We start from the raw sequence: 14,667 nt of genomic DNA, 5'->3' as shown, positions 1-14,667 counted from the left end.
TGAAATCAGAGTTATCCATAGCTGTATAGTTTGAAAATATATAGGTGATCATATTTTATATAACCAGTATTTTATTGGACATTTAGGATATGTTTAATTTTTAAATATTATAAATTTCTCTATTATAAACATCCTTAGATCTAAATATTTATCCTTATACCTTAAGTCAAGGTTATTGTCAGTTTTGCCTCTGACAGAAAGATAGCACTCACATCTCTTTAATGCAGTCTTATGTTATCATTTTCAATTCTGAATAAAGTCATTCTCATTGTAACTACCTTATATGCACTTTAGGTTAGGCTGTATGAGGGGGGACCCAAAAAACCAGAATTATCTTTGGGAGGGTGGCCTGTTGTAGTCCAGGCTTCCCCCACTAGGTGACTGTTTTAGGAGCCCATCTGTATCAGTATTCCAGCTGACATTGTTGTGAGAGGCTGTGTTTGGCTTCAGCGATTTTTTTTCTGAAGACTGTTTTAATGTATTGGCCCATTTCATGATGGGTGATTCATGAACACACCTGCCCATACCACACTGAGTGTTCAGCCATTTTTGATGAAAAATAGCATGACCCCCATGCCCCACCCCTCTTGTTCAGCCCATCTGGCCCCAAGTGACTTTTATTTTTTCTTTGCCTGGGTGGAAAAAGTCTCTAAAAGGAAACATTTTGCCAAGGTGGAAGAGGTGAAACAAAAAGTGGTAGACGCACTAAAAGGCACTAATATCGACAAGTTCAAAAACTGTTTTGAGCAGTGGAAAAAGCATCTTGATAGGTGTATTGCATCAAATGGAGAATACTTTGAAGGTGACTTCAATGTAAGAATAAATACACAATTTTTATAAATAAATTTAGGGCTTTTTGGGCCCTCCCTCATGTGTCTTTTATATTTGTATTGTCAAGATCTAACATCATCAATACACTGTGTTCACTAATAGGAAGTAAAGAAACAAAAGAGAAAAAATAACCCTTTAAGTTTACTAAGGACAACCATGGGATTAAGAAAGTAAGGGTACTTCCCTGGCAGGGGTAGCTCAGTGGATTGAGTACCAGCCTGCAAACGAAAGGGTTGTCGGTTCGATCCCCAGACAGGGCATGTGTCTGGGTTGCGGGCCCTCCCCAGGAAGGGGGGCCTGGGAGGCAAACATACACTGATGTTCCTTTTTTTTTGAGTATTTGTTTATTTAGTATTGAATGATATATGGTTGATATTCATTAATTTTATATAGATTTCAAATATACAATTTTGACACATCTGAATGTATTATTGTGTTCATCATCCAAAGTCAAGCCTTTTTTTTATCAACAACTAATTATTTTTACCCTCTTCTACTTTGCCCCATTCTTCTTCCTTTGCTTTGATCACCATATTTTTGTCTTTGTTCATGAGTTTTCTCCTGCTGAATTTTCCTGTTTATAAGTAGCTTTCCAAATGCATCCCCTCTGACCTCTGTCAGTCTGTCTGCAGTATCTATGATGATGTTTCTCACCCTTTCTTTCTCCCTCCCTTCCCCCTGCCTGCCTAAAAATAAATAAAGTCTTTTAAAAAAGAGAGAAAGCAATGGTACTATCATACCTTACAGAAATGTATTGTGTTGTAATGAATTTTAGAAAATAGCTTATCAGTAGGGTAACTGGAAAGAGAGTGCTAATATATACTATATTTTAAATAATTAAAATTATATATAAATATCCTGTGTCTACTTTTAAAAATATTCTAATTTACTTTAGGGTAATCTTTAATATATATTTAGCTTTAGTTGTAGTAGATTAAAGTCAATGTAAACTAACCCTACACAGGGTAGAAAGGTTTCTGAAAATGCTCATCTATAAAAAGTATATTTTGCCTTTTTTTAAAAAAGATTAAACCTTGGGTGACATTGGCTTGCAAAACCACACAGGTTTCAGGCATATAGCTCGATGAAACACCATCTGCACAGGGCGTCGTGCGCCCGTCACTCCACGTGAAGTCTCTTTATGTCCTCATTTTTCTCCCCTTTGCCCGCCTCCCTAGCCCCTGCCCCCCTTGCTTTTTGCCTAGTTTTAAGGAGAAGATTTCAGATGGAAGGAACATCACACAGCACAGAGTTTATGACCCCTGTCACTGATGAATTCTTGAGGAAAGAATCATCACAATGGGGTTTTTTTCTTTGACTCCCAAATACATGCTAGTTGTAGAAAATCTGGAAAGTACAGTTAAGAGTTAAAAAACAGTAAGGCAAGAGGGCACCACACATAATCCATTGCCTGGACACAAAGGCTTTTTACAAGTTAGCACTGCGGCATGCTTACTTCCAAAATACTTCTATGTGGCATAAGGTGGCTATGAATTTGGAAGTTTAACTTGTCAATATTATACATGTTTCATCAATATTTATTAAATGTCTGCTATTTGCAGGGAATTGTGTTTTTTTATTCCCTGAAGTAATTTGATAAAAAATTTTCAGCTATCAATATCCCAAAATATCCAATTACTTAAAAATGATATCACAAAGTATATTTGCAAACAAGCAGGTATTGTTACATCAGTTGCCATATAACCGACTGGCTCATGTTATTAAGTAACCTACAAAACTCTATTTTTAACAGCTGTATTTGTCCTGCGAGTGATAAGAGAACACAAATCAATCACCCTCTGTTTTTTTAATTCTTGTTTTGCAAGTATCCAACATTCAATAGCAGACTGCAGAGTTACAACAGAAGTAAATCTTTCAAATCCTAATTTAGAAATATCATAAACTTTGAAATGATCATTTTATGGGTATACGTCCTGAATTGTATTGTTATCTATTTTCATGGTAAACCTGATGTTGCCCTGTTTTATTTTTTTTTTCTAATAACAGTATTAACCTTTCCTCCAATCCAGATAGGAAGGCTGAAGTATTGAGAAGGCTAAAGAATCTTCTCTAAATTATGAAGACTTGGAGGGTTTCCGTATATGCTGGTCTTCTTCCAACTCATCAGTGCAGTTTGCTGACCGACAATCAGACTGTGCAGATACTAGAATCACAGAATGACGGGGGATAGGGTGGGGATGTCCTAGTCAATCCAGTGGGAAATCAAGCCCTAGCGTGTTTAGAGGCTGTGCTCAAAATTACGCACCTTGTATGTGGTGCAGAGCAGTTTCTACCGTCTCTGATTTGAAGTCTTGGGTGATTTTCAGCCCTTTGCAGCCAAAATCAGTGGGGAGTTTCTAATGAATTCAAAATGATTAAACCTGAGCCATGTAAACATTGGTTAGAGGCTGTAGATCTAAGTAACTCAGTTTTAGAGTTTTAGCTTTCTACATGATTGGACAACTTCTGATCTAATAGTTATTCTGCTAACAAATAAGTGTTATTGTAAGTGACTTAGGTTACAAAGTTCAGGCTCAAGAAAATATTGTTAGAATGCCCTAACAGGCTAACCTCTAAAATTGCAGTCTTAGAGATAACATTATAGTAGCTCTCAGTTTTGTAAATCTTGTCAGACATTTTGGCCAATAACACTGGAATTATAGCCTTTATATCTCCAGCAAGTGACCTAACATCTTTTCCTTACCAGAAATTGAAGATGACCATAACAGATGCCTTTTGGCATCTCTTGGCCACACTGGAAGAAGAAGAGTTGTCTTCGGCCACATGTTAAATACCATGTGACACGTAATCACACAAAAATCTCCTGTTTTAAGTAAATTCACAATTTTGTGTTGGGCTGCACTCATAGCCATCGTGGGCTGCCTGCAGCCTGGGGGCTGCAGGTTGGACAGGTCTGTGACACAGTAGTCACCTCATAGTGTTGTTTTAAGGGCTGAATGAATTACTATACACAAAGCAGTTAGAATATAAGTGCCTGATAAATATTCACTGCTAATTTTGTTATTAACATGTGTTCTAAATCCTTATTCACATTTTCTCAATATAATCGAATGTTTGAGATCAAAGTAATGTACAGATTGGCCATGTATTTTTAGGAGTATTTTATCTGAAAACATTTCATTGTAAAGTTTAATAGCCCTCTTGGTCTTTTCCTTTATCATGCAAATGTTCTTAAAACATAACATTAGGTTTGTAAAATGATCTCCTTTGCTGCTTGAATTCTCTTTTTAAAAATATTGCTATTTGCAAGTTTCTTACATAGCTGTAATAATAACATTACAATTTTCTATCCTGCAGAATATTTTAAATGATCATTTAATGACTGAATACAATTTCATTTGTAACAGGATTTTAAGATAGAGTGGGTCTCCTCTGGCCTCTGGTTTGAATAGGAAACCAAGTCACTGGACCACCAAGCAGGACAAAGAGGTAGAGAAAACTGTTTAACTGATTTACATTCTTAAATGAATACCCCTATTCTACACTGCAGTTTAGAAGTGAGATTGAAGAGTATGAGAGGAGCTTTTGGAATTTATTCAAAGATATTTGGAGACCACTGTCTGGTGTCTTGTGAGTCCTACTTACCCCTTAATGGAAGGAATTGCAAGGTGCTTCTCAATTTACCTAAGGCAGGGGAGAGGCGTCCTAGGAAAGCACCCAGGGAGCTTCATAGGTGTTCTCTGCATTAGGGAACACTCCAGGCTGGGGGTCTAATTCATTGCTGGGATCCTGCTGGTGAGTAGGATCTGCTGCTTTGATTTTGGTGAGAGGGAGAGCTGGTTCCTTTGTGCCACCTGTGCTTTCACTGTTTGCTGGGGTCAGAGAGTATGTGAGTGTTTCCAGGGGAATAGAGTCTGCCCATGCGTCGGAATCTGGGGTTATGTTTCCTCTTTTCCAAGAGAGCTGCTTAGAGTTCAAAAAACTCTGCAGAAGGAGGCCCAGGCTCAGGACAGTGGCCAGCCAGAGGAGGGTGTAGCCAGGTGAGAGATCCCCAGCCATGGAATTAAGGGTGGCTCTGATGGTCCTATAATGCATCCCATGAGCTTTACATACCTGCCATGCTCAGAGAGCCTAAGGCCACTGTCAGTCAAGTAAGAACTTTCCTGTCTTTTTTCCTTTGCTCTTATTCCTGTTTGCTAATCCAGCTCTGCGTCAGGAATTACAGTTAGTGAACTGGCGTGGACACTATGCTTCTGAAAGCGTTAGGGAGGAAAATGGAAAAGAAATCACACTCCGCCTTGACGTTGTCGGGAAAGGGAAATGGCTATAACTTTGAATGAAGTTGTTTTTTACTATACTGGACAAAAAAAAAAGTGGAGACCTTTTTATTACCTGAAAGTTATCAGAAAAGTCATCAGACTTCCTCTGAGTTTTATCTGGGGGAAGAGGATGCACCAGAGCCCAGAATAAAATTAAATGGACAATTCATACTGTTTTAAGATTATTTCTTATAAAATTATGCTTCTTGAATGTATTGATTATATTTTCATAACTTAATAATTTCCTTTCTTTTATACATTTAGGTTTGATATATTGAAGTATTATAAATAACACCAGAATAGCCAGGTTTACATGTATTTCTGTCATTATATTTTGGAACATCAGGGATTTGTTCACAGAAGGGGAATATTCTTATAAATATTGACAAATTACATTTCAAAAGGGTTTAAATGCTTTCTAATACCACTGTTTTTGCAAGAATGTTCCAAATAGAGACATTTTAAAATATACTGACTTAAAAACAATATTTAATATTATGATGTCTATGGAAGTGTTGAATATAAAGGGAAAAAATCCCCATTATTCAACTGCACCGGGTCAAATCTCTATGAATTATAAAATACCACTTTATGTGGTAGAAAGCTGCACAAAAATTTTCAGTCAGTCATTAATTTTGAAGTACACTAAATATGGACATAAAAACATCTAGGATAACTTTTATTAACTATTAAAAAACTAATAATCCATTAGTATCTCCCTTGCCCTTGACATAAATGAAACTTTGAAAACTCTGTTACGAAATAATATTTTCTGAAATCTTAAAGTGTAACGAAAAGCTCCTCATTAGGATGAAGAATTAGAAACAATGTCCAGCATTATCTCTAATGAGGCGGGCCGTGACTTGCGACGTTAGGTGAAAACTAAATGCGGTACGTTTTGCGGCGGTCTGACGTGTGATGAGGGGGCGCTGCTGCCTATTTTAGTGTTTTCCCCATGTGACGTCGCTGTTCATAACAACACAGGGATTTGGTTAAATTGGAAAACTGTGTGGGGGCAGGGCAATCAGATTGCTGAGAATTACAGTATTTAGTCTTACTGAAATAAGAGTGACATTAATTTTTTTCACATAAGATTATTTATATGTCTGATAGCAGTGTGCTTTTAACTATATGAAAAGCTCTCTAAAGGAAGTTATTATAAAGACAATAATATACAGATAATTCTTAACAACTAACATCTGGGAATAGACAATTTAGGATTGTTTTTAAAAGGGGTGAATTCAATAGAAAAAGTATTACCTCATCCTAAATTATTGAGTTGATGTTATGAGAAATAACTGGAATAGCTAGATGGTGAGATCCTTGGACCTCACATCTAGCAGTCCTCCTGCAATGATCTCGTTGGAAACAGAAGCTAGTGCCTGGACAGTTTGTTCTCTGATGATTCTTGAGAACACTGGCTTGGTTCTACTTCACCAACATCTTTGGATTGTAAATTCCAGCTGCCTTTCCCTGTACTAATACTGCCTTTAAAAATTGTGATAGTCTCTATGGCTGTGGACAGTGATTTCATTTGCAAATGACAAAGTTGTGTTGATAACCAAGAGCAGAAAGACTACCACCAGCAGGGGCGTGTGCACAACGGAAAGGACGCGACTTCCTCCCCCTTTGGAAAGGAACACCCACCTGATGAGTTATACGACTGACCGTTCCCATTTTGCATCTTAAGACCACTGGTAGTCTCACTGGGAATTCAGTGTCTCAGCACTGAGTTCTGTGGGTCTCAGCACATGTCATAAGAAGTGCCTACCTGGACCAAGCTATATCCTGTGCGCTGGACCAGTGCGCGAAGGGCTGCTTCCTTCTGGCTGCCGCTCAATCCATCCCCGGATTTGTGATTTGATTCCATTGAGAGTGATTATCAGCAAAAAATCAGGTTAATTAGGGTTGCTCACTGAAACCAAATTTAAGATAAATTAAGTACATTGCTGTTGCCAAGTCCGAACTTGTCCTTTTCATGAGGGACATCCTTAGGAACATTCTCTGCAAACGAGTCATCAAGGTTAAAGCAACTAACAGCCACACACAAACTAGGCCAGTTAAATATTCTTATTAAGGAAGAGTTTTTAAAAACATTTGATTTCAGTTGAAATTTAGAAGTCAAACATGAGTAATATTCCATCTCCAGTTAGAATGCAGATCAATAATTCTCAATCCAGTGATCTCAGAATGTTGCCAAGTGTTTAAACACAAATTAGCTTTTGTCAGTGAAAAGAATATGCTGAGTGGTCCTTGCAGATGTGGGAAGACGGTGCTGTTACTCAATCATTCAACTAGTACAAGCTACCAAAAGCCTGAGAGTTTTAGCTTCAATTACCTGTTCTGTGTTAACCAAAGATAAATTTCTAAAACAGTGTGCTGGTGGCAGATATACAGGGGTCATCACACGAACTACCTGAGGTAATACAAATGTCACCTGGGTTTTAACAAAACAAGAGCAGTGGATCCTTGGGAGTGGTGTTGGAAGGGCTTACTAACATCTGGATCCTATACCACACAGAGGACTCAGTAGAGGACATGAGGCCCTTTGTAAAAATCTAAGAAATCATGGAAGTTTACACATGTTCATGCTTATGTATGTTGATATGAATATGCAATTTTTGCATTTTATTGTTTATGCATTCTATTTAGGCACTTGGTTTGAAACCCATTCCAAATGTGATGGTTGTTCAGATGCACAGGCTCCCAGGCAAGGCGATGGCAATGCTGAATGTTCCAGGCTGCAGTGGTGTGAGGTTCTGCAGTCTCCCGTGCGCGTAGTGGGAGCGTACTGCTGGGTTTGAGTGTGGTGGCGCAGCGAAGGCTCTGTGCTGGTTTTCACTGTGCTTCGTGAGCTCTGGCCAGCCAAGACTGAGGAAATGTGTTTTATGAATCAAATGCAAATCTAATGCATTTGACAATAGGCCCTGTAAAAGCTTTTCTGTCCTGTGTATTGAGATTTCCTGTACTGATTTTCATTGTCATTTAAAGATTCAGAATGAGTTATAATGTAGGACACTGGGCCAAAATTTGGGTGACCAAGTAAAATGAAGAAGGTGAGGTGGTTATTTCAGTAAAACATAGCTTCAAGTATTATTAAAATAATGGAATTCAAAAGTCCCCAAACTAATAGGCAAACATCATTTACAAAGTAATATTTTAATATAATTTTAAAAATTAAAAGAAAAATAATGAGATTCCAGGAAGATAATACCAATTAGCTGTTATAGGGACAGACCAGGTTTATGCTCTTCATATTAAGCATGTCCGTTCTTGCTCTTGACCTTTCTAATAATTCTTACTTGCTTCTGACCCAGGTCAATTCAGTTCTCAATCATTCTTTGTCTTTAGAAGTATTTAGTTAGTGCTGTCTGTATGTCAGCTCCACTCCCTGCCCCGCTTTAGGGCAGTGTGTTTTATGGGCATAAGTCAACCCAGTTAGTTAACATACCAGTTTCTGTGTCTGTACTTTTCCAAAGGCAGTGATTTAAAAAGAAAAAAAATCCTAACTTCATGTTTTGGCTAAGACAAATTAAAAAGCATCCTTATAATAGTGGTGATTTGATATACGTGTCAAAATCCAGGGTGGAATGTGTAGCTTATTGACACATTATAGTGTAAATGCTTTCTCTCAATGCTACAAGGTGCGGGGGATGGAAACAAGGCCTGTTTTCACTTTATAATCCCAACCTGCTGGTGAATACAGTCATAGAAACATCTACTCTCTCTCTATATATATATAAATCATCTTATAAACATAAAACTACAAAGGCATTTTGAAGATTTATAAAGCAAATTAGACTTTAAGACAAAATCTCTTTCCCTGTTTTCAAATGTTCCAACGTTGTCTTTTCATCAGGACACTCAGACTCTGCCACAGGGCCAGACTTAACCTGCATGGGCCAGGAGGCCGTGACTGGACATGGGGTCTGTGGTGTTAGCCACAGGTTCCTGCAGGTGTTTGCAGGCAAAGTCTGTGGTCTTTTGGCCAACCTGAAGATTTGCTCTTTGCTGAACTTCATCTTTTCTATCAAAAGATAACAGTTCATGGTGAAACAAGTTTTATTTACAAAACCTATCTTTAGTTGTAGTTAATAATTAGTAAAGAGAATCAAAGATATTTTACAACAGAAAGATCTTTTGATTATACACAACTTCACTGTGAAATTAAGAAAATCTGTATAACATCTTAATATAATATCATTGGAAATCAGAACATGGAAAAAAATCAGGATTTGCCATTAGAGAAACTTGTTATTCAACATTTATTTCTCAAAAGCAACTCAGTATCCCAACTTTGATAATCTAAGGCATGAACTTGAATCCCAGATAAATATTTTTTAAGCAAGTCAAACTTTTGTTTCAAAAGTTGGTTAATTTGAAATAAAGGTTTTGCAATACATTATCTAAGTTAGCATCCTATGAGTTCTTCAGATCTTAGGCAACTGCATTTTGAAAGCATAGTTCCTGGTGTAATTTATTGAGGTAACAGAATTCAGAACTTATCCATAGCTGGCATTGAGACTATTGAAGCTAAAGTAAAGCACTCATGTGCATTTATCAATCATCATTCAAACACTATGAGATCTACTGGGTACTTACTATCATTCATGAATTTTTTGAAACATGGGGATACAAAGAGAACAAAACAAACCCCTCTCTTCCCCAAATCTCAGCTTTGTGTTATTTTATAGAGTTATATAGTGTATAAAACAATAACATACATTAGTAATAGATACAGAGTGCTTATGATAATTTCTAAGGAGGAAAAATTAAGAATGGAAGAGGAATAGGAAGTGAAATAAATTGTGTGGGGGGGATGAAATTTTATGGGCCCAGCACACTTCTGCTGCGCTACTCTCCTCCACCTGGGGGGTGAAATTTTAGATAGTGTGGTCTACACAGAGTGAATTTGGGTAGAGAACTGGGTGAAGTGAGGGATGTGTTTGGGGGAGAGAATTCTAGGAAGAAGGCACAGTCAGTATAGGGGCTGTAAGGTGCAAGCTTGTTGATGGAATAGTGAGGTGGCCCATGTGGAGGGGTTGAAGCTGAGTGAATGAGGCAAGAAGTAAGAGTTGGGGTTAAATAATGGTTGACTGGGTCATGTAGGATCTTGTGGTTCATGAAAAGGGCTTTGGCTTTTGCTCTGAAATGTGAAGCCAGAAGCGTAACAAGATTTTACTTAAGTTTTAACAGAATCACTGTAACTGTTGAGAACACTTGAAGGAAGTCAAGTGGGATTGGGACTGGGACTAAGGTGAGGAAAGGAGGTGAGTAATGCAGAGACAGGATCTGGCCCAGTTTTTATTTAAAATTTTGCTATTTTAAATGATGGCTTTTAAAAAATATTATGTTAAAATATCATTTGTCATGATTATAGAGTTTCGGTGTTTCTTAAATTTTGCATTTAAGGTGGTGCCTCATTGCCTTCATTCATGTTGGCAGGAGAGTCAAGGGGAGACCAATGAAAAACCATTGCAACATCTAGGCAAGAAGTAATAGCCTCTTGGACTAGAGTGGTGATAGTGAGTGGGTAATGAAAAGTTGTCTAATCTTGCATATATTTTACAGATGAATTGAATGTGTTGTGAGAGAAAAAATGAGGAGTTAAGAATGACATCCAGGGCTCTGACCTGGGCCACTGGAAGAATAGACTTGTCATTAACTGAGTTAGGGAGCAGCAAGTCTGTGGAAGAAGAGCAGGAGCTCAGCCGTTGGCGTGTTGGTTTTGAGAGGCCATGGATGGTCAACAGTAGAGAGGTTGAGTGGACAGTTAGATGTAGGAGTCTGAATTTTACAAGGGAGTTCCAGACAGAGCATATTGATTTGTGAGCTATTTACATAGAGCTATTTAAGCTGTAAAAGTGGATGAGGTCATCTAGGGACTGAGTGTAGAAAACATGTCCAAAGATTGATCTCTAGGGCACTCTGACTTTTGGAAGTCAGGGAGACAAGGAGAAACTAGCAAAGGAGAATGGGATGGGGCAGTCAGAAAAGTAGGACAAGAACCAGGTAAGATGGATTGGAAACCAAATGAAGAAAGGAAGCCTGAATAGCAATGCAGGTCCCAGAGCTGGACATTCTGGGTTCAAATCCTCATTCTGACTCTTACTCTATATTCTGGGAAAGGCCCTTTACCTCTTGGTGTTGAAGTATCTTCTGCTGAGGAGGTAATAGTATTTCTCTCAGGGTCATTGTGTTACATGAGTAAATATGTTGAATGGGCTTTGGAAGATTTCTCCGTGCATAGGGAGAGGCAGTACAATCACCAAGCATTTGAGCTTCTCAACTCAGAGTTTCTGCAATAGGAAAGCCCACAGGTTGCTGGAACAATACTGTTATCTAGATGAGAGTGGTTGAGGGAAGAAAGGGGCGAAGATATGAAAGTTGGAGGGAGAGGGGTTACAGGCAGTATCACAGGAAAGAATCATGGGTACCCCCTACCCCCACATAAACACCAGTCTCCTCATTGTGCATTGGGGTAACAAGCAGGCTGTGAGCAATGCTGTTGTGAAGATCAAAGGAGAAAACCCCCATGAAGGGTTCAGTTTAGGGCTAGCATACAGCAAGCATGTCAACATGACTCACTACTGTGACGGTTAAAACTCAGGTTGGAGTGGAGGAACAGCAGAGTGATTCCAGAAAGGGCCTGCTGGTGGTGACAGCATCCCATGCTTGAGCCCTACGCTGCTGGGTGGGTTCTGGGCCCCAAGACCCTGAACTGGAATAGTGAGTTAGAAAAGAATTCTCTTACTTTGTATTTACTTCTTAAATGTATGTGTAACTTACATTTATTTTAGAAGGATTTGGGGGTCTTTATTTAGAAGTTTGGTGATGTTTTTGTGAACAGAAATATGCTGTAGGAACTTAACTCTTGTTTGTATCAATTAATCCATGGTGAAATTGGTACCATTATAAGTCATTTTGATTAAAGTCAGTTTCCAAGAACCTTTGCACAAAATGAGGACTCACTATACTGATCCATGTTCTTAGAAGGCTTAGTCTGACATATGTTAGGTGCTCAGTAAATATTTGTGGAAGAAATGGAAGACCTTGGATCAGCATTTTAGAAATTACTGTAAAATGAATCTGCATCCAATCTCCTAATACTTAGTATTCTTGTTTCAGTCACTTCCTGAAAGTTCTATCCTGGAATGAACTTGGTTTGTGTGAGAAAGTGACTTGAATGGCTTCTCTGTGCTTATGAATATGTCTGTCACATTTGTGTGACAGATAGAAGTGTAAAATTTTTAGAATGCAAAGGGATTGAAAAATAGTGTTGACATTTGCATTTACTTTTCTTCTTAATGCCTTTCGGGTTTTATAGTTGCAACTTCAGTGCCTATTTGGTCAAGAGGAAGAAGGACATAGAAGTTATTGAGAGTTGGCAATTTCTGCCTTCCTGAAATCACAGGGGGAGTGGGTGAACAGATCCCCTCATCCCTTGGATGAGACTGCTCACTAGAAATGTCCAGAGTTCCCTGTTGGGCAAGGTCAGAGCTGCTGTTTCTGACCTTTGACTGTGGTGGTCCCTCAAGTGTTAGTGGATCCTGGATCAGGGAAGGTGTCAGGGAAACTGATAAAAAGGAAACTGGAAGAAAGAAACAGGTGGGTGGCTTTTAAATCTGACACTTCCAAATCTAGACCCTCTGGGAGGAGACTACATGCTGCTCTTTAATTATAACCCTGGTCTCTAATAACGAGGACGAGCGTTTATTTTGTCCATAACAATTGGTCCCACATACAGAAGCAAGTTGTGAGAGAGAAATAGAGGATTTTTAAGTGACTATTTGTTATTTATATTTGCCTGAAGGTATGACAACACCAGCAGATTTTTATGTCCTAGTGGGACTCAAGCTGGTAGCTAGAGAAACAAAAATAAGTGGGAGAACAAATGTGTTAACATCTCTCAACACAATAAAGGAGGCAAGACACAAGACAAAGGTAACATAAGTACATGGTACAAAAACATGCTTAAAGAGCGAAGAAAGAATAGGTTGGAACAGCCAAAGCAGAAATGGTAGTCATGAATGGCAGGCAGAGGAGAACACACAGAAGCTGAAAGATAAGGACAGAATTAAAGTTAGAGGTTTTAGTGGTTAAAAATTAAACAAATTATTAACTTTAAGCAAAATGTCAACAAATACTTAGTACCCGTGACATACCAGGTACTTTACTAGACAATTAGAGTTAGGAAATGAAGTTGTCTCGTTAATACCATAGTTTCTATGTTACTAATTTCAGTTGATCTTTTATTTTTTCCTGAAGAGCATAGATAGGGGAACTGAATGAGAAGAAAGACTGTTCCTGACTTTATAAGCAGAGGAGAGCAGTTCTTTTTAATTGAGTGGGAGACTTTAGGGCGTGTACTAGCAATGCACCCCAGGTACACTCGAAATAATGATGTTCCCTGCCACTGGGACCTCTCCAAACCCAAGCCAGTCTTTCCCAATGTGTTATTCTGTGCCGATGCTGAATCATGTAGCATAACTCTCATGCAACATGCATAAATCAACAAGTGGTTTTATTATCAGTTTCAGCCTTCTAGAACCTCCTGGAAATTTTACATAAGAACAGTTCCGGATTGTATTGAAATGGTTTGTGAAGGATTTATAACCAAATACATTTGCCTAATGGTGCTAAGTAAATATAACTTTGCATTACTTGATAAAGAAATATAAATTAGTTCAATTAGTTTCCTTGGAAAAATGTTTGTAATTGGTCTTAGGCTTATTTTGGAAATGAATTGTTGTGATAATTTTTATTTGACCATGCATCATGACATAACAAAATTAGTAGAATACGTGCATACATAAATTTCCAAAACGTACCCATAAAAACATCATAAAAAGTCCCAGTATATGGATTTTTATTTTTTCAAAGCAATATATATCAAAAAATATTTAAAATAATGAGAATCCCTTTCATGTCATGTTACTAAAGCACTAGTAATGAATTGTGCATTAATTTCCTCTGGTCAACTGGGCCTAGTTAAGGCCCCAAATTAAGAAATTAAAGTTGTTCATAGTAGATATATATTTATCTTACTTTAGAAGATTACACAGTTTTAGGGAAGGACAGGCTTACATTTAAACTGTAGTTCTGCCATCAGGATTTGAACTTTTTCTGTCCTGTTTTCTGAGACCCTGTTTCCTAAGAAAAGAATAGGAACACTAATACCTAACTTGATTTTTTAAAAACAAAAGATTTAATAAGTCAGATAATGGATATTGGATATAAGAGCACCTAACATAATGCTTGGCATACAGAAAGTGCTCAATAAATATTCCCTCTTTGTTCTTTATCTGTTTCTGTGGTTGACTCACCTTAGGCATCATCTATGGTTCTCTGAATGGCTATTCTCACTTCTAGCAATGTCTGAGATGAAGAGAAATGTAGTTTTGAATGCATTATCTTAACCTCTTTCATATGGCTTTAACAGTTGATTTAGTTATTTATGTTTTCATTTTTTTGACCAGAAATATCCTTAAGATCCTCAGTCTGTTTGTGTTTGTCTCTCATGAAGCATCTTAGCGTTAGAATGAAAAGTAGATGC

The 14,667-nt window shown here is 37.9% G+C and overlaps 1 protein-coding gene across 6 annotated transcripts in view; it reads right to left on the bottom strand.

The window, feature by feature from the left end:
• Nucleotides 1–14,667, bottom strand: part of A1CF (APOBEC1 complementation factor) — a 78,223-nt gene that overhangs the window by 43,581 nt on the left and 19,975 nt on the right. For 2 of the 6 annotated variants that reach the window (XM_037066928.1, XM_037066930.1), the window contains exon 2: nucleotides 6,883–7,026. The exons of 1 other annotated variant lie outside the window; for it this stretch is intronic. In XM_037066928.1, the coding sequence (XP_036922823.1) occupies nucleotides 6,883–6,981 (99 nt within the window). In that variant the 5' untranslated portion in view covers nucleotides 6,982–7,026. Of the gene's footprint in view, nucleotides 1–6,882; nucleotides 7,027–11,249; nucleotides 11,465–14,667 lie in introns of those variants that run through there. 3 more of the 6 variants (XM_037066926.1, XM_037066927.1, XM_037066929.1) reach the window with 2 other exon arrangements.

This window comes from Sturnira hondurensis, unplaced genomic scaffold (assembly GCF_014824575.4).
Source record: "Sturnira hondurensis isolate 20B ecotype Veracruz unplaced genomic scaffold, ASM1482457v3 Scaffold0016684, whole genome shotgun sequence".
NCBI classification, from domain to species: Eukaryota; Metazoa; Chordata; class Mammalia; order Chiroptera; family Phyllostomidae; genus Sturnira; species Sturnira hondurensis.
Note: the sequence above shows the minus strand (reverse complement) of the source record. Positions and strands in the feature narration are given on the sequence as shown.